Raw genomic sequence first — 19922 nt, forward strand, 5'->3', positions numbered from 1 at the left:
ATTAAAATACCTTAAAGTCTAATTTCTGTTCTTTTCTGGAAACTAGAAATCCTTCATTCAGACAGACAACAAGGCCTTAAAGCGCAGGCTCTTCATGAACTTGGCAATGTTCACATGTATGCAGGAAATAAAAGGTAATGTTTACATACTATTATGGATTACGATGATTTGTATTATCCCATTTTAGTAAATATTAAGTGCACTATAAATGTATTGTCATCATATTCTAGAAACGTGGGGCAGTTACAAGTGGTAACACTCAATCGTGTCTCTTGGGTGAGTCATGTAACTAGAGTAGTGGTAAAGGCCATCATTTTCTTAGTCACCTCTTCCCAAGAGAACAGATGCCATTTAGAACCATATTAGCGTGCGGATCATGCAGTGCATATTTTGTTTCTACATCATGGAGGAACTTCATAAGCCAATAAGGTCATTTAATCACTGCAGAGGTAAGGAATTTGACTGACATTAAAAATAAATCAGATATATGTGGAAATAAACACATTCAGGCTGACGTCAGACGAGCTTTTTTTTGTGCGCGCCTGTGTGCAAAAAAAAATGCGCGTCTATTAGAACCATTGGTTTCCTATGCAGTGTTCACATATCCGTTTTTTACAGGTGCAAAATCTAATTGCTTTCAATGGGGCGGCAGTAGCGCCAGCCCCATTGATAGCAATGGACACGGAGCTTCGGTCACACACATTTTGGATATGTGTGGACCACATTTTTTTTTTTTTTGCACACATAGGTGCGCCAAAAAAAATTAAAGCTAGTCTGGCTGAGTCCTCAGTTGGTAAGGTTCGATGTACAGCAAAATTAGTTGTCTTAGCCCAAAAAGTTATGGTGGTGTTAACACCAGAAGATAACATCAGTTGGTCAGGTGATATGTATATGGCTGTATGTAAATGTGCATTTCAGGAATAATATGGTTGGAGCTTTGACTACACATGTTCAGAAGCTCATCGATATTCTATGCAGGTTTGCAATAAATACATAATATGCCCAGTATTGGTTTTGTATTTTTTTTATTCTTTTCAGAATGTTAATCCCATACTTACTACTAAGACCATTTGTTTTTTCTTCTATACTGCTGTGTCTTTTAATAATCATGACTAGGATAGTCCTTTTTTGTTTTACATAACAATATGTGGTATGCAGGCTTAGGGTAGTCATTATTATAAGACACATTTAATGCTACAATTTTCGCTTTTGCTGTCTCTGGTTTCTATGCTCTATTAATCGCATTCATGTCCTTGCCACTATCACAGACACGTAAGTGGAATGTTCACAGCTCAGGAGGCATTATTTGGGTTATGTAACTGGTACAGTGTGTTCCATGATGAATAACATAAGATGATTACTACAAATGTGCTGATGAAATGCAAGTAAAATAGAGAGGTCATTGTAATATTGCTATATTTCACTCATAGTAATTCGCCTTCTAACAACCAAGTGTGAAAACAGGATTCCTTCCAGAGTACTATATTCAATACAGCAATTTAGTAATCAAGGCTACAGATAAAAAGTATAATCCATTACAATGTTACACTGCACTGGAAATTCATTTCTATAAACCAACTAAGTAAATGTTTGAAAACTGTGTTAGTACTGTTAGTATATTGGGTATGCGCTATTGTTATAACCTTAAAATAGAACTAATGAATAAAGTGCTTATAGCCTTGATAGCTTCAATGAAATGTGTGTTGTGCATTGGAAATTGCTGTCATCTTCTGTATATGTGTGCTATTAGGTTTGCAGATAGAATGTATCATTTTTGTTGATCAACTGATTTACTACTCAACATCACTGTGTATCTATATGTCTTGTATCCCCGGTGCTTATAGAAATGTACTAGTCAAGAGTACTGTATTTATATTACACATGAGTTTGCATAAGTAAATTAAAAAATACTTTCATATGATTGTATCAGTACTGTAAAATAAAACTGAAAACAAAGCAATGTAAATAAGCCTTAGGCTGCCTGTCCATGGGCGTTGCGGTATCCCGCGGCAGAGATCCACCGCAGGAAACCGCTGCCCGGGAGCAGGAGCCAGCAGACGGATCTCCGCTGTCAGCCTATCTGACAGATAGGCTGACCGCAGAGAATCGCAGTAAATTCGCAGCATGCTGCGAATCACCGCCCTCAAATGGAGAATCGCAATGATTCTCCACTCGTGGACAGGGGGGAAGCGCTCTCCATAACAACGCTATGGAGAGCTTTCACTGCGTTCCCCGCAGCCGGATTATCGCCACGGGTAACGCAATTCAAACTCTGCCTGAGATGAAACGACTACTCATTCAAGGTGCTCGTTTATTTTTTACAAAGAGTGTAGATGTAGTATACACACACAGTACTGTGCAAACATTTTAGGCAGGTGTAGAAAAAGTGCTGCAAAGTAAGAATGCTTTCAAAAATGGAAGTGTTACTTTAGTTTTGTCAATTTAACGAAAAATTGAATGAAGGAGAAATCTAAATCAAGTCATTATTTGGTGTGGCCGCAATTTGTCTTCAAAACATCATCAATTCTTCTAGATACACTTGCACAAAGTATTTTAAGGAACTCTGCAGGGAGGTTTCTCCAAACATCTTGGAGAACTAACAACAGATCTTATATGGATGTATGTTGCTCAGTTCCTTCTGTCTCTTCATGTAATCTCAGACAGACTCGATGGTGCTGAGATTGGGGGTCTGTGGAGCCAAATCATCACTTCCAGGACTCCTTGTTGTTCTTGCATTGAAAATAGTTTCTAGTGACACTGGTTGTATGTTTGGGGTGATTGTCCTGCTGCAGAATACATTTTAAACCATCAGACACCTCCTTGATTCCATGATGGAGAAGTATCTGCCTATATTTCTCAGCATCGAGGACACCATTAATTCTGACCAAATCCCCAACTCTGTTTACTGAAATACAGCCCCAACCTTGTAAGGAACCTCCGCCACGCTTCACTGTTGCCTGCAGACACTCATTATTGTACTGCTCTCCACCGTGCTTCACTGCTGCCTGCAGACACTCATTATTGTACCACTCTCCAGCATTCAGCAAACAAATTGCCTTCTGTTGCAGCCAGATGTTTCATATTTCGACCATCAGTCCCAAGCACTTGCTGCAATTTTTCTATCTACGGGCCTCAATGTTGGCCGTTTCATTGTATCTTTTCAAAAAAGCTTGTATAGCACATTTTGCAACCCTGTCTGCTTTGAAATATTTGCCTGGCAAAGACCTTCCTAATGCAGTATAACTATCTTGCGTCTTTTTGTTATGCTTAGTCTTGCCATGGTATATGACCCGTGAGATGAAACTGTCTTCCACAACCCCACCTTTGTAGCTGAGCTTGGCTGTTCCTCACCCAATTGAAAGTCTCATACACAGCTGTTTCAATTAATGACTGTGTTTCAACCTGCCTATGAAAATGTTGATTATTATCACCTGTGTGGTATAATTGTGGTATAATTGATTAATCATACACCAGACTAAAATCCTACAAAATCCCTGACTTTGTGCAAGTGTACCTAGAAGCACTAATACTGTTTTGAAGGTAAAGTGTGATCATACCACATATTGATTAGATTTAGATTAATCCCTTGTTCATTCACTTTGCATTTTGCTGATTGACAAAAATAAACTATTAACACTTCTATTTTTGAAAGCATTTTTAGGCCTCCCACACAGGCATTTTTCTACAGTGTTTAGCGCTGCGCCAAACGCTGTACAACGCTCCTATTCATTTCGATAGGGCTGCTTACACAAGCATTAAAACACAGCATCTTCAACGCTGCGCTTTGACAGTGATGCATGTTCACTTCAGCCGTTTTCAGCTGTGTGTCACTCATTGAAATGATTAGGCAGCGGTTTCAGCGCTGCCAAAAACATGACACAACTTTTTACCGCACTTTTGACGGCGCTAAACGCAAGCACTAGCTACACTACCTAAAAAAAATGAATACTCACCTAGCTAGCACCGTCCGGGAACCTGACGCTGCTCTCCAGAGCTCCAGGCAGGCTTCCAGGCATTTGTCAACACCGACAGAGCATCTTTTGCTACTGACTGGGTTTGAAGACACCACCTCCTGCAAGAGATTGCTCTGATTGGTTCATCAAGCGCTTGCTCGGCCAATCAGAGCCATCGCTCAATGAACCAATCACAGCCATTCAATGAATGGCTATGATTGGTGGAGCCATTCATTGATTGACTGCACCAAGCCTGCAAACTCAACCAATCAGAACAATCTCTTGCTGGAGGTGGGGTCTTCAAACCCTGTCACTAGCAAAAGATGCTCTGTCAGCGATGACAAGTGCCTGGAAGCCTGCCCAGAGCTCCGGAGAGCGTCAGGGACCCGTACGGCGCCATCTAGGTGAGTATTGATTTTTTTCTTTCAGCTTACTTGGCTGCAGCCAAAACGTTATAAAAAATGCATGCCAGCGCTGCTGAAATTGCAGTAAACATTCGAACTGATGAACTGAATGGTCCTAAAATCTTCCTCCAACATTATACCAATTTTATTTGGAGTTAACAGAAAACATTTGGTGGAGGTGATTGCTGCTAACGGGAATCTACAGGTTGTTAAATTTAAGGGCTCACCTATGTTTTCTCCCTGCATAGCAAATGTTTACTCAGTGTGCTCAATAAGTCATGAACAGTAAAAATGTTATTATTTTAGTTAGATTGTGTTGATAATTGTGATTTTGGTAAAAATCAGACCACATTTTATAATCAATGCAGAAATTAAGTTAATTCCAAAGGGTTCACTTACTTTTTTACAACTATAATTTCACAGATTTACTAGAACAGAATAGACTAAACATTTCAGTCAGTCAACAAGTGTTCTTATTATGGGCAGGGTTGTTTACCACGCAAGTTTTCATGCAGTCAAATCGTGGTTGTCTGCACAGGATTGCATTCCTATGGCAGCGGGCACGGGCAGAAATTCTGCAGGGAATCCAGCTGCGGAATTTCTGCCCGTGTGCATTCAGCCTAAGGATGATAGCTGTATGGAGTTTTTCAAAGTTGATGATGCCCTCGATGAGATTTGAACTTAGGACCGCAGCATTGCTAACCATTGAACCACCAAGCAGAAAACAGACAAATCTGAATATTAAAAAAACCATTGTCTTCGTATTCCATCCGCCTCCCATTGAGTACAATGCAATAAAAAAAAAGGCTCCATCTGTATTCTGTTTCTGAAACTGGAAACAAAAGCGCAGCAGTCTGTGTTTTTGATCCAGTATAAAAAATGGAATTGAGACAGAAAATACAAAAACAGATTGAAACTGAAGACTTTCCAGTTCAATAAATATCTATGTGTTTGAAAATGGAAATTTTTTTTTTATATATATATTTTGCAGTTCCCACGACAGAACAGTAAAACGGAAATGAAAACGGTAGTGTGAAAAGGCCTAATTCAATACATTATTACAGGGCATAACGAAAAGTCACAATTTCTGACCTGCTACACCTATATTTCTATGAATAAATTAGTGCCAAAGGAGCTAAACTCATTGAAGGTGGAACCATTCATCATGGCAATGCATATTAAACACGAAATTGGTGAACTAATGGAAGGTTTCAAAAACAGTTTTGCCACTCATCTGTCTAAGTTCAGTGGTTGAGTATGGTTGATTTTCAACATTACATTTTAAGGGGTTTTATTTAGTACAGCTTAGGGTGGCTTCACATGAGTGTGTTTTTGTGCGTACATAAGTGCGCACCCATGTATGTGCAAAAACACGAGGGAATAAAGAATTCCCTACCACAGCTGTCACAGATGACAGCTGCAGTAGGGAATCCAGCTGCTAGCATCCTGTAATTGTTTTTCAGGGAAGGGCTTTAAATATAAGCCCTTCCCTGAAAAACATGAAAGCAGGTGATGAAAAGAAAAAGAAAAACACACTCTCCTTTCTTCAGCTGCCGGGGCTCAGCCACGTCCAGCTGACTCTTCTCCTGCACTGCTCTGAGGAGTATTCGGCAAGCAGGGATTTAAAATCCCCACCTGCTGAATGGGCTGCCTCTGATTGGCTGAGCACTGTGACCAATCAGAAGCAGCTCTCAGCTATTGAATGACAGCTGAGAGCTGCCTCTGATTGGTTCCTGTGCTCAGCCAATTAGAGGCAGCACTAACACATTCATGAATTCCCCGCAGGGATGAAGAATTCCTTTGCTGCATCTGTCACAGATGTGGCAGGTGCAGCAGGAAATTATTTTTCCTCATGAGGATGAACCAAACGTCTGCCGCATGCGGCAGAGGTGTTCTTAATCCCCACGGGGGCATGGCAGTGGCAGACAGGCAAGTTGTTTTTTTTTTGTTTTTTTTTCTTTTGCACTACAATTCTTGTTTTTCAGGGAAGAGTTTATATATAAAGCCCTTCCCTGAAAAACAATTCAGGGGTGCTGGCAGACCATTGTATTCAATGAAGCCGCCGGCAGCAGCCGTGGCTTTATTGAAGACAATGCATGTATTCACTTTGGTGCACGCATGTCCTATCTTTACAGGCACGCACCTGTAAAACACGAACATGTGAACACACAAAAAGACGCTTGTGTGAAGCCACCCTTAGTCATAATGCAATAAAATATTATTAAACCTTCTATTATGTTTTTTGTTTCTGTTCTTCAATATTTCTGCTTGCTGTCAGTGAATTTATTTGCTTAAAATCAGAAGTGAAGCAGCCCTTATATAGATAAAAGACCTTATAAAATATAGGAACTATTATGGGACAACAAAATACTTGTGATTCATGAAAAAAATGATTTGACTCCTAAATTTTAAAGACGTTGTACCAAGACGTTGTATCACCTATCAATAGGATTGATAATAAAAGTCTGATCCGTGGGGGTCTCATTGCTGAGACCCCTACCAATCCTGAATGGAGGCCTCTTGTCCCACTTGTATTTCAGTGCATGGAAACTTCTTCCACCCGCTGTGACGTCTGAATGAATGCAGCGATAGCCAAGCATGTACGATGGCCCCTGCTCAATTTATTTCGATGGGGCTGACAGAAATAGCCAAGTGCCTGTACTTGGAGCTGCAACACTCATGTGTGACCACCGCTTCATTCAATTTCCTCCTCGCTGCAGGGTGCAGCAATCATGCAGTGAGGAGGATGGGGGACCTCCATTTTCAGTATCTCAGGGGTAAGTAAGCCCCCCCCACAATCAGACTTTTTTCACATACTCTATGGATAACTAATAAAACCCTATCTTGGTACAACCCCTTTAATTCAAAGAATCCATTTTTTTCCCTTATTCATTCATTATTGCTGAATACCGCGTGGATCAGAGCCTCCTTATATACTGTATATTTTTAAAAAATCTATAACTGTTCATGTTCGGACCCCGTATCAAATACATAGGCACACCATACGCTGCGTGCTGCCTCTGTGTGGCACCATATACTGCCCGAGAAGCAATGCTTCGAGGGTACTATACCCTTATAATATGGCATGCATTAGAGCATAGCACCATTTTTCTATGACAGTCCATAAAAAAACTGTATATCTTCATATAAAATTGGATTCACATGGAGGTACGCTATGTGCCCATAATAGTATTAGAGATTCGTACAACACAGATCTGTAATAGGATTGGGGTGCATGGGCCCATAGTTTGCTTTAGTGAAGGGTGATTTGCAGGAGGATTTCTAGTGCTAGGAGGTGAATGTTTTGAATATGTATCTATTAACATCTTTATTGATAGTAATGTGTAGGTTAGTCTGTATTGCATATATGCATTTGGAGTTGTGTTTAAGAAGATTCACTATAGACTAGGTGAAGTAGACTATGATCGAACTTTTGTCATTATTTTAGGTACATGGAAAATGCCTCTTCTCACAGTGGGTAGTCTTCATCTAACTACTCCAATGAACAGATAGCATTTTGAGCTTTTTTCTTCTCAATGTTATTTTCCCAGTCTTCACAAGCACTGGGTTGTATTATACAGCCACTTAAGGGAGTCATAAATAAAAACAACTGGGGTCACTGTCATATACCAAATGGCAGATGACTGAAAATCTGGGGCCTCCATTCCGTCAGATAAAAATAACTCTTTTTGATTCATTTCAGAGTAAAATAACAGGAAGCGGCACTGTCATAAACTATAGTGTAACGGCGAGGAACCTGTGCTGAAATCCCCTCTGCCTCAAATATATGCTTAGGATCATCTACACATTCAAATCATTGGTGACCAAAATTATTTTGAGAGTTTCTCTGCCAAAAGTATTTTCCTTTGAAATGACAATTCATTTTTCTCTATAAGCAGATAATCTGCTTTTGCATGTGATATTTATCAACAAAGATGTTTTCCATTGTGACTGTCATATTTATCTAGTGTTACAGTAGTGGCTGTCATTGCCATTTAGCACAGCTAGCAGGGTTATTTAAGAGATTTATTAGGTTTATTCTGAATGCTTCTTATTGGTGTATATTATTCCGCTATTTCTTCTGTGCTGAGTTGTCATCATTTGCAGTAGGTTGGAAATTAAAATTAGACTTCCATTGTTTCATAGTTTCAAGGTCATCAGCTCTTCATACACTGACTGGCCACTTTATTAGAAACACCTCTCCTTTCACAATTGGAGCTTCCTTGTATAGAACTTGACCCCAAAGTGAAGCATAAGATTAAGTAAAGGCCCATTTACACTAGACAAATGTCGGGCAAATGATGCCCAACACTCGTCCCTGCACATACTCGCTCCTGTGCTGCTGCACAGGAGCGAGTATCACTGGCTCTTTGACAGAGTAGCCATCAGGGGGCTAGGACGGCCGAAGGAGATTTCACTCCTCGCTATCCCCCGTCCCTCTTCATTCACTTAACACAGCGGCCATTCAGTACTGAACGGCTGCTGTTTACACTGAATGATCATCGTTCAGCTCATCTTTCATAGTTTATGCAGCCTAAATGATGAAAGATGAGCTGAATGATGATCGTTCAGTATGAACAGCAGCCGTTCAGTACTGAATGGCCGCTGTGTTAAGTGAGTGGAGAGGGGCGGGGGAGAGCGAGGAGTGAAATCTTCTCCAGCCACCCCCCCGCTGCGAGCCAACGATATTCGCTCCTGTGCAGCAGCACGTTAGTGAGTGCATGCGGGGACAAATATCGGGCATCGTCTGCCTGACATTTGTCCCATGTAAATGGGCCTTAAGTGGCTTTTCCATGGATCAATTTAATTAGGAACCCACATTAGAATGGGAAGTTTGTGCAATTTGAGTGACTTCAAACGAGACATGTTCATCAGTGCTGGACTAGCCAAGTCTAGTACAGTTTTTCAAAAACTCCCAATCTTGTGAGATTTGCTCCTGCAGCAATGTCAAGACTGAAGCAAGAATAGTGTAGCTGATGTAAAACATCCAGCAAAAGGGGATCCTGCAGATGTAAACAAGTCGTTGACTAAAGCAGTCAGAGGAGGATGCCAAAAATTATTGATGAACAGACGGTGCACAGTCAAGCAAATTGCAGTTGACTACAATGCTGTTGCTCCAGCTAACATGTCCAAATGCACAACTCGTTATTCCTTAGTACGGATGGGCTATAACAGCAGGTGACCATTTCCAGTACAATTGCTGTCTAAGAGAAACAGAAAGACAAGACCTCATTGGGCAAAAAAAGCACAAAAGTTGGATCACTAAGCAGTGGGAAAACATCATCTGGTCAGATGAATCCAGATTTCTATTGGATCAAGCTGATGGGACGGTTAGAAATTGGCGCAGTATGATTCTATGCACCTCTTTTGTCAGCTCTTCAGAGCATTTCACTACCTTCATCTAATTTGTGGCAACTGTAAGAAGCTATAATATAGATGAACAGCCTCTGTATATGGGCACATGTGCAGATTCTGTACCAGGAATACAAGTTGGAACTATTCAGGTGTGATAGTGCTAAAAAAGCAAAGTGCTTGTACATAGCTGTACATGCATTCTGGTATTTTGTCAATAAATGAGCCACTCTTTTATGTATCAAAGGGGTTAACATGGGAATAAGGGAAACCTGGTTGGATTAAAGCTGGGTAGTTAATTTACAAGGTTATAGTTTGTTCAGAAGGGATTAAATAAAACCGAAAGGGGGAGGGGTTTGTCTTTATGTAAAGTCCTGTTTAAAGCCCACACTATGGGAAGATATATTTGAAGGAGATAAACATGTGGAGTCTCTGTGGGTAGAGATACATGGAGCGAAAATCAGTGATAAAATACATGTAGGGGGTTTCTATAGACCACCAAGTATAACAGAAGCCACCGAAAATCTATTAGGCAAATAGATGAAGTGGGAAATCACAATGAGGTCATTATTATAGGGGAAATTTAACTATCCGAATATAAACTGGAAAACCTAAATCTGCTGATCATAATGAAAATGAGTTTCTCTCAATAACTAAAGATAATTTAGAACCTTTCCCAGTTCATACAGGGCCCAACTAGAAGGCTGGGTATTTTGAACTTAATATTAACCAATAATCTGACATAATAACAGGGGTGCAGGTCAGGGGCACCTGGGAAATAGTGACCATAAAATAGTAAATTTCCACTTGTCTTAGGGAGTTTTATCGGGGAGCTACAAAAATACTAAAATTTAAGATGGCAAAGTTCAATCAGCTTAGGGATGCCCTTCACCTTATCAACTGGGACAATATCCTCAGAAATAAGAGTACAAACAATAAATGTGAAATTTTTAAAACCATCTTAAATACTCACTGTGAGCAGCTTATACCTTTACAGGAATCAAAGGGTCAGGAGTATGAGAAAACCAATGCGCCTCAACAAAGATGGATGGGGCAATAAACAACAAAAAAAAAGCATTTAAAGTGCTAAAACAAGAAGGCAGTGAAGAAGCATTTAACTGCTATAAGAAAAAATAAATTATGTAAAAAAACAAAAGAAAAGCAGCAGGGTGGAGACAGAGACTCATTGCAAAAGAGAGTAAAATTAACTGTAAACTGTTGTTCGATTGTATAAATAGCAAAAAGATTAAAATGGAAAATGTTGGCCCTTTAAAAATGAGGGTGAAAAGGAGAAATCTGTTAAATAGTTTTTTTGCCAGTGTATTCAATCGGGAAAATTAAATGTTAGGTGAAATGCAGAGTGATAAAGTAAACTCTCCATTAAATCTCACCATTCTAATCCAGAAGGAAGTACAGAGCCTTTAAAAGATTAAAATAGAACTTCCCACTCGTGCTTATTTACCTCCCCCTTTCCTTCTTCCCCCTCCTCATCTGTTCTATACACCCAGGGTTCTTTGGGTGTAGTTGACTGGTTTTTGTAACAGCACTTATATTATACAAATTCAACAACTGTGTTTATTTCTGTTCTCCAGGCCTGGGCCTGGTGGATGTGTACTCAATTGTATGGTTTAAATACTTCATATATACTGTACATGCTAATGTCACATTTGATGTTGGCTGTCTAGTAAAATACTTTTGAATATAAAAAATTAAAGTAGATAAATTGCTGAGACTCAATGGCAGATAACCCTGGGTTCTTAGGGAATTAAGTAATACATAGTAACATAGTATGCTAGACTGAAATAAGACAAATTTCCATCCAGTTCAGTCTGTTCCCATCCCCACTCCCCACCTTGTTGATCCAGGGGAAAGCAAAAACAGAACAGTGGGCAGAAGCTAATTTAACCTCAATCTCAAGGAAAAGAGTCCTTCCCGACTCCATAATGGGATTCAGAGTGATCCCTGGATCAATGTTTGAGATCAACAGCCCTAATGTTATAGACAGACCATTGTTTCTCATATTTAAGGATTCTACACAGGCAGGGTCTGTTCCAATGGATTGGCACATAGAAAATAGTGCTGATATTCAAAAAGGGGTAAGAAAGTAAACTTGGAAACTATAGGCCGTATTCTCTAAAACATAACTTTTATTCATCAAAATAAAAAATAAAGGGGGCGTGGCCTGACGGAGCTGATGCCAGACGTCTTCTGAGTAGCTCCGCTCTCAAGCCCGACATATATCAACAAAAAAGCCTGCCCAGGGCATAAAAAAGCTATAAAAAAGTCACAGGAAGGTAGCGGTACTTACCCTCAGCCGATGACGTCCCGGAGGAGAATTGGGAAGACCGGACCGAAGCGTCTAACGGACTTTTATCCGGCGCGCGGTGCAGAGGAGGACAAGATGGCGGAGGCAGCCTCCAGCAGCGCCGATAGAGAAGGGGAGAAGCGAGCGCATGGACCGCAGGATCGAGCGGTAAGCAAATACACCAGACAGCCCGCTCCACAAAGCTCAGCCCCTGCAGAAAACTCACCACATGCCGACACATCAGAGCTCCCTAACACAGAAGGGAGGGAGAGCCCGGAATCACAAGCAGCTGCGGAGGTGGAGGGGGAGGAGGGGGGGCAGACGCCATCTTCTCCCCCTGCAGTATCTGCACACAATAAAGAAAAAAGAGCCATAAGCTCCCCTAATAAAAGCCCAGATAAGAGACGCCCAAAAAGGGAACCACCTCTTAAAGAAACTAACGATATAACAAATGAAAGTCTAGTAGTAGAGGAGATTGTGGACCCACTGTTAAACTTTGAATGCTCAGATCAAATGGCCTCACAAAGTTTCATAAAAGACCTAGTCATCGCTCTAAAAAGCTCAATAAAGAGTGACCTGGCTAATATTAACAACAAAATTGACAGAAACCTCAATGACTTAGAAGAGAGAGTCGACCACCTGGAAAATAAAACCGGGGAACTAACCAGCTCACATAACGAGCTTATTGACGCTCATTACAAGCTTGAGGAAGAGGTCACATACTTGAAAAACAAAATGGCTGATCTTGAGGATCGAAGCCGTCGTAATAATATAAAACTCAGAGGCATCACAGAAACAGTGAAACCTGAAGAATTAAATGACTTTGTACAAGACTTAATTAAGACTCTCCTCCCCAATTCAAAAAAAGATGTGCGCATCCTGGATAGGATACACAGGCTTCCGAAGCCTAAAAACATCCCCGAAAATGCCCCAAGGGATGTTATCGCCAGAGTACATTTTTTTCATACAAAAGAAAATTTGATGTGAGCAGCGAGAGAGGCAAAAGATCTCCCCCCTCCCTACAACAATATAAAAGTCTTTGCAGATTTTTCCCAGACTACAATGATGGCCCGGAAGAAGTTCATAAACATAACAAGAACCTTGAGGGAAAACAATTTAACCTATAGATGGGGTTTCCCCACTAAACTATACATTAACAAAGAAGGCAAAATCTTCACAGCCCTAACTTATGAAGAAGGCTTACGCCTTCTGAAAGAATGGAACATCCCTGAACCCCAAGAACGTCAGCTACCTCACTTGGCTAAGGATTGGTCTCACAAACAGAATAACAAACCAAATAAAGACAAAACAACTCATCGCTGAAAACCTAACAAGTAGACCAATATATATCTTTCCCTGGGCACTAGAGATGAGCGAACGTGTTCTTCCGAGCTTGATATTCGTGCGAATATTAGGGTGTTCGGGATGTTCGTTATTCGTAACGAACACCATGCGGTGTTCTGGTTATTTTCACTTCCTTCCCTGAGACGTTAGCGCGCTTTTCTGGCCAATTGAAAGACAGGGAAGGCATTACAACTTCCCCCTGTGACGTTCAAGCCCTATACCACCCCCCTGCTGTGAGTGGCTGGGAAGATCAGGTGTCACCCGAACATAAAAGTCGGCCCCTCCCGCGGTTCGCCTCAGATGCGGTGTGAGTTAGATGAGGGACAGTGCTGTTTGTACCGGAGCTGCTGTAGGGAAAGAATTGGTAGTTAGTGTAGGCTTCAAGACCCCCCAAAGGTCCTTATTAGGGCCACTGATAGCTGTGTGTTGGCTGCTGTTAGCAGTGGCAATTTTTTTTTTCTCAAAATCGCCTCTGCAGACCGTTGCACCTGGCATTAGGGACAGAAGTGCTGCATAGGCAGGGAGAGTGTTAGGAGTGAGTGTAGCCTTCAAGAACCTCAACGGTCCTTTCTAGGGCCATATTTATCCGTGTGCAGTACTGTCCAGGCTGCTGTTAGCTGTGCTGCATTTTTTTTTGCTTCTCAAAATCGCCTCTGCAGACCATTGCACCCTCCATTGATACTGCAGGAAAAGAATTGTATAGGCAGGGCGACAACACAGTTGTTATTCATTGAATATACGCAGTGCTGCCTTTTGGTGCCAAAAAACTGAAAACAAATCTATTTGTCCAGCCTCTGTCCGTCCTAAGGGCGGTGGACACGTGTGAGCTGCGTGAACAACATTGCTAAATCAGACGCACCCAGCTACGCTTTACTGCTGGCTTCGCCATTTGCTTTCCTTAATTGGGAAAAAAATACCTGCTCTCCAAGAGTTATAATAACTCTGCTACCCTCACGTTCTGTGACACATAAGCAGGGACACAGCACAGTTATTAAACTTCTCATGTTCATTGAATATACGCAGTGCTGCCTTTTGGTGGAAAAAAACTGAAAACAAATCTATTTGTCCAGCCTCTGTCCGTCCTAAGGGCGGTGGACACGTGTGAGCTGCGTGAACAACATTGCTAAATCAGACGCACCCAGCTACGCTTTACTGCTGGCTTCGCCATTTGCTTTCCTTAATTGGGAAAAAAATACCTGCTCTCCAAGAGTTATAATAACTCTGCTACCCTCACGTTCTGTGACACATAAGCAGGGACACAGCACAGTTATTAAACTTCTCATGTTCATTGAATATACGCAGTGCTGCCTTTTGGTGGAAAAAAACTGAAAACAAATCTATTTGTCCAGCCTCTGTCCGTCCTAAGGGCGGTGGACACGTGTGAGCTGCGTGAACAACATTGCTAAATCAGACGCACCCAGCTACGCTTTACTGCTGGCTTCGCCATTTGCTTTCCTTAATTGGGAAAAAAATACCTGCTCTCCAAGAGTTATAATAACTCTGCTACCTTCACGTTCTGTGACACATTAGCAGGGACACAGCACAGTTATTAAACTTAGATAATTCATTCACTAGAGGCAGTGGGGCCTTTCGTTTTCCAAAAAGGGCAAAAATTATATTTGGCCTGCAGTCTTGCGCCAATTTATTTCCTGCCTGTGAAATCAAATCACTGGTAATACAGCATGCTGAGGGGTAGGGGTAGGCCTAGAGGACATGGACGCGGCCGAGGACGCGGAGGGCCAAGTCAGGGTGTGGGCACAGCCCGAGCTCCTGATTCCGGTGTGTCGCAGCCGACTGCTGCGCGATTAGGAGAGAGGCACGTTTCTGGCGTCCCCACATTCATCGCCCAATTAATGGGTCCACGCGGGAGACGGTTATTAGAAAATGAGCAGTGTGAGCAGGTCCTGTCCTGGATGGCAGAAAGTGCTTCGAGCAACCTATCGTCTACCCGCAGTTCTGCGCCGTCCACTGCTGCCAATCCGAATCCTCTGTCTGCTGCTCCTCCTTCCTCCCAGCCTCCTCACTCCACTACAATAACACCTGCTCAGGAGCGGGAACACTCCCAGGAACTGTTCTCGGGCCCCTGCTTAGATTGGGCAGCAGCGGTTCCTCTCCCACCAGAGGAGTTTATCGTCACTGATGCCCAACCATTCGAAAGTTCCCGGGGTCCGGGGGAAGAGGCTGGGGACTTCCGCCAACTGTCTCAACAACTTTCTGTGGGTGAGGAGGACGATGACGATCAGACACAGTTGTCTTGCAGTGAGGTAGTAGTAAGGGCAGTAAGTCCGAGGGAGCAGCGCACAGAGGATTCGGAGGAAGAGCAGCAGGACGATGAGGTGACTGACCCCACCTGGTGTGCAACGCTTACTCAGGAGGACAGGTCTTCAGAGGGGGAGTCAAGGGCATCAGCAGGGCAGGTTGCAAGAGGCAGTGCGGTGGCCAGGGGTAGAGGCAGGGCCAGACCGAATAATCCACCAAGTGTTTCCCAAAGCGCCCCCTCGCGCCATGCCACCCTGCAGAGGCCGAGGTGCTCTAAGGTCTGGCAGTTTTTCACAGAGACGCCTGACGACTGACGAACAGTGGTGTGCAACCTTTGTTGCGCAAAGCTCAGCCGGGGAGCCAACACCAACAGCCTCACCACCATGCGCAGACATATGATGGCCAAGCACCCCACAAGGTGGGACGAAGGCCGTTCACCGCCTCCGGTTTGCACCCCTGCCTCTCCCCCTGTGCCCCAACCTGCCACTGAGATGCAACCCCCCTCTCAGGACACAGGCACTACCACCTCATGGCCTGCACCCACACCCTCATCTCCGCTGTCCTCGGCCCCATCCAGCAGTGTAGTTCAGTGCACCGTTCAGCCGTCGCTTGCGCAAGTGTTCGAGCGCAAGCGCAAGTACGCCGCCACGCACCCGCACGCTCAAACGTTAACCGTCCGCATAGCAAAATTCATCAGCCTTGAGATGCTGCCGTATAGGGTTGTGGAAACTGAGTCCTTCAAAAGTATCATGGAGGCGGCGGCCCCGCGCTACTCAGTTCCCAGTCGCCACTACTTTTCCCGATGTGCCGTCCCAGCCCTGCACGACCACGTCTCCCGCAACATTGTGCGCGCCCTCACCAACGCGGTTACTGCCACGGTCCACTTAACTATGGACACGTGGACAAGCACAGGCGGGCAGGGCCACTACATCTCTCTGACGGCACATTGGGTGAATTTAGTGGAGGCTGGGACAGAGTCAGAGCCTGGGACCGCTCACGTCCTACCCACCCCCAGAATTGCGGGCCCCAGCTCGGTGCTGGTATCTGCGGAGGTGTATGCTTCCTCCACTAAAGCACCCTCCTCCTCCTCCTCCTCCTCTGTCTCGCAATCAAGATGTGTTAGCAGCAGCATGTCGCCAGCAGTCGGTGTCGCGCGGTGTGGCAGCACAGCGGTGGGCAAGCGTCAGCAGGCCGTGCTGAAACTACTCAGCTTAGGCGATAAGAGGCACACGGCCCACGAACTGCTGCAGGGTCTGACAGAGCAGACCGACCGCTGGCTTGCGCCGCTGAGCCTCCAACCGGGCATGGTCGTGTGTGACAACGGGCGTAACCTGGTGGCGGCTCTGCAGCTCGGCAGCCTCACGCACGTGCCATGCCTGGCCCACGTCTTTAATTTGGTGGTTCAGCGCTTTCTGAAAAGCTACCCACGCTTGTCAGACCTGCTCGTAAAGGCGCGCCGGCTCTGCGCACATTTCCGCAAGTCCCACACGGACGCTGCCACCCTGCGCACCCTGCAACATCACTTTAAGCTGCCAGTGCACCGACTGCTGTGCGACGTGCCCACACGGTGGAACTCTACGCTCCACATGTTGGCCAGGCTCTATGAACAACGTAGAGCTATAGTCGAATACCAACTCCAACATGGGCGGCGCAGTGGGAGTCAGCCTCCTCAATTCCTTTCAGAAGAGTGGGCCTGGTTGGCAGACATCTGCCATGTCCTTGGTAATTTTGAGGAGTCTACCCAGGTGGTGAGCGGCGATGCTACAATCATTAGCGTCACCATTCCTCTGCTATGCATCTTGAGAAATTCCCTGCAAACCATAAAGGCAGCTGCTTTGCGCTCGGAAACGGGGGCGGGGGAAGACAGTATGCCGCTGGATAGTCAGGGCACCCTCCTGTCTATTTCTCAGCGCGTACAGGAGGAGGAGCATGAGGAGGATGAGGAGGAGGGGGAAGAGACAGCTTGGCCCGCTGCTGACGGTACACCGGCTGATTGCCTGTCATCCTTTCAGCGTGTATGGCCTGAGGAGGAGGAGGAGGATCCTGATAGTGATCTTCCTAGTGAAGACAGCCATGTGTTGCGTACAGGTACCCTGGCACACATGGCTGACTTCATGTTAGGATGCCTTTCTCGTGACCCTCGCGTTGCACGCATTCTGGCCACGACGGATTACTGGGTGTACACACTGCTCGATCCACGGTATAAGGAGAACCTGCCCACTCTGATTCCCGAAGAGGAAAGGGGTTCGAGAGTGTTGCTATACCACAGGACCCTTGCGGACAAGCTGATGGTAAAATTCCCAGCCGACAGCGCTAGTGGCAGAAGGCGCAGTACCGAGGGCAAGGTAGCAGGGGATGTGCGTAGATCGAGCAGCATGTACATCCCAGGCAGTGCAACAGTCTTTAAGGGCCTGGCCAGCTTTATGGCTCCCCACCAAGACTGTGTCACCGCTCCCCAGTCACGGCTGAGTTGGCGGGAGCACTGTAAAAGGATGGTGAGGGAGTACGTAGCGGATCGCACGACCATCCTTGGTGACGCCTCTGCCCCCTACAACTACTGGGTGTCGAAGCTGGACATGTGGCCTGAACTAGCGCTGTATGCCCTGGAGGTGCTTGCTTGTCCTGCGGCTAGCGTCTTGTCGGAGAGGGTGTTTAGTGCGGCTGGGGGAATCATCACAGATAAGCGTAGCCGCTTGTCAACCGACAGTGCCGACAGGCTAACACTCATCAAGATGAACAAAGGCTGGATTTCCCCAGACTTCTGTTCTCCACCAGCGGACAGCAGCGATACGTAAGCAGTACGTAGGCTGCACCCGCGGATGGAAGCTACGTTCTCTCTCACCATCCAAAACGGGGACATTTCTGCTTCATCAATCTGTGTCTAATATTCCTCCTCCTCCTCCTCCTCCTGCTCCTCCTCCTGAAACCTCACGTAATCACGCTGAACGGGCAATTTTTCTTAGGGCCACAAGGCTCACTCAAATAATTTTTCAGAACAATTTTTATAAGTTTCAATGCGCTTAAAAGCATTGGAACTTTAACGTGAACCAATTTTTCGTTACACTGGGCTGCCTCCAGGCCTAGTTACCACTTAAGCCACATTAACCAAAGCGATTAATGGGTTTCACCTGCCCTCTTGGCTGGCCATGGCCAATTTTTGGGATGTACATTAGTACTGTTGATACAGCAATTTTTGTGGGCCCTCGCCTACAGTGTAATCAAATTAATTTTTAGCCCACCTGCATTACAGCTGACGTTACCTCAGCTGTGTTGCGCAATGCAATGGGATATTTTTATGTACCGCCGGTGGGTTCCAGGGAGCCACCCATGCTGTAGGTGCACACTGAGTTTTTAATACATCTGTACACTTCTAAAGAACCCGTCTGACTGGGGCATGCAGTGTGGGCCGAAGCCCACCTGTATTACGCACGACATTACTACCTCAGCTGTGTTGGGCAATGCAATGGGATATTTCTGTGTACCGCCGGTGGGTTCCAGGGAGCCACCCATGCTGTGGGTCGACAGGGACTTCACAATAGGGAGTTGTACCTGCCTGTGTCTATGAATTAAAAAGCCCGGTCTGACTGGGGCATGCAGACACCTTGACAGAATGAATAGTGTGTGGCACATAGGTTCCCCATTGCTATGCCCACGTGTGCAGCTCCTGATGGCGGTGGCACAGGATTCTATTTCTCATTGCTTCTGTACAGCATTGTGGGCTATCGCTCCGCCACTTTTAAAGAGGGTCGCTGCCTAGCCGTGCCAACCTCTGCAGTGTGTGCCTGCGGTCCCTCGTCATGGCAGACGCAATTCTAAATAGACATGAGCGTGGTGTGGCATGAGGGCAGCTGAAGGCTGCCCAGGGACACTTTGGTGTGCGCTGTGGGGGGGGAGGGGGGGCGGTTGGGCAGCATGTAACCCAGGAGAAGTGTCAGTGGAGTGTCATGCAGGCAGTGATTGTGCTTTGTTGGAGGTAGTGTGGTGCTTAGCAAAGGTATGCCATGCTGATGAGGGCTTTTCAGAAGTAAAAGTTGTTGGGAGGGGGGGGGGGCCCACTCTTGCCGGTATTGTGGCTTAATAGTGGGACCTGGGAACTTGAGATGCAGCCCAACATGTAGCCCCTCGCCTGCCCTATCCGTTTCTGTGTCGTTCCCATCACTTTGTTGAATTGCCCAGATTTTCACACATGAAAACCTTAGCGAGCATCGGCGAAATACAAAAATGCTCTGGTCGCCCATTGACTTCAATGGGGTTCGTTGTTCGAAACGAACCCTCGAGCATCCCGGGAAGTTCGTTCCGAATAAC

The 19922-nt window shown here is 44.8% G+C and overlaps 1 protein-coding gene across 1 annotated transcript in view; it reads left to right on the plus strand.

Moving 5' to 3' along the window:
* CFAP54 (cilia and flagella associated protein 54) overlaps positions 1–19922 on the plus strand; it is a 394557-nt gene that overhangs the window by 240262 nt on the left and 134373 nt on the right. Inside the window, exon 43 of the mRNA XM_066591462.1 lies at positions 47–134. Coding sequence (XP_066447559.1) covers positions 47–134 — 88 coding nt within the window. The remainder of the gene's footprint in view (positions 1–46; positions 135–19922) is intronic.

Source organism: Eleutherodactylus coqui, chromosome 2 (genome assembly GCF_035609145.1).
Source record: "Eleutherodactylus coqui strain aEleCoq1 chromosome 2, aEleCoq1.hap1, whole genome shotgun sequence".
Lineage (NCBI taxonomy): Eukaryota > Metazoa > Chordata > Amphibia > Anura > Eleutherodactylidae > Eleutherodactylus > Eleutherodactylus coqui.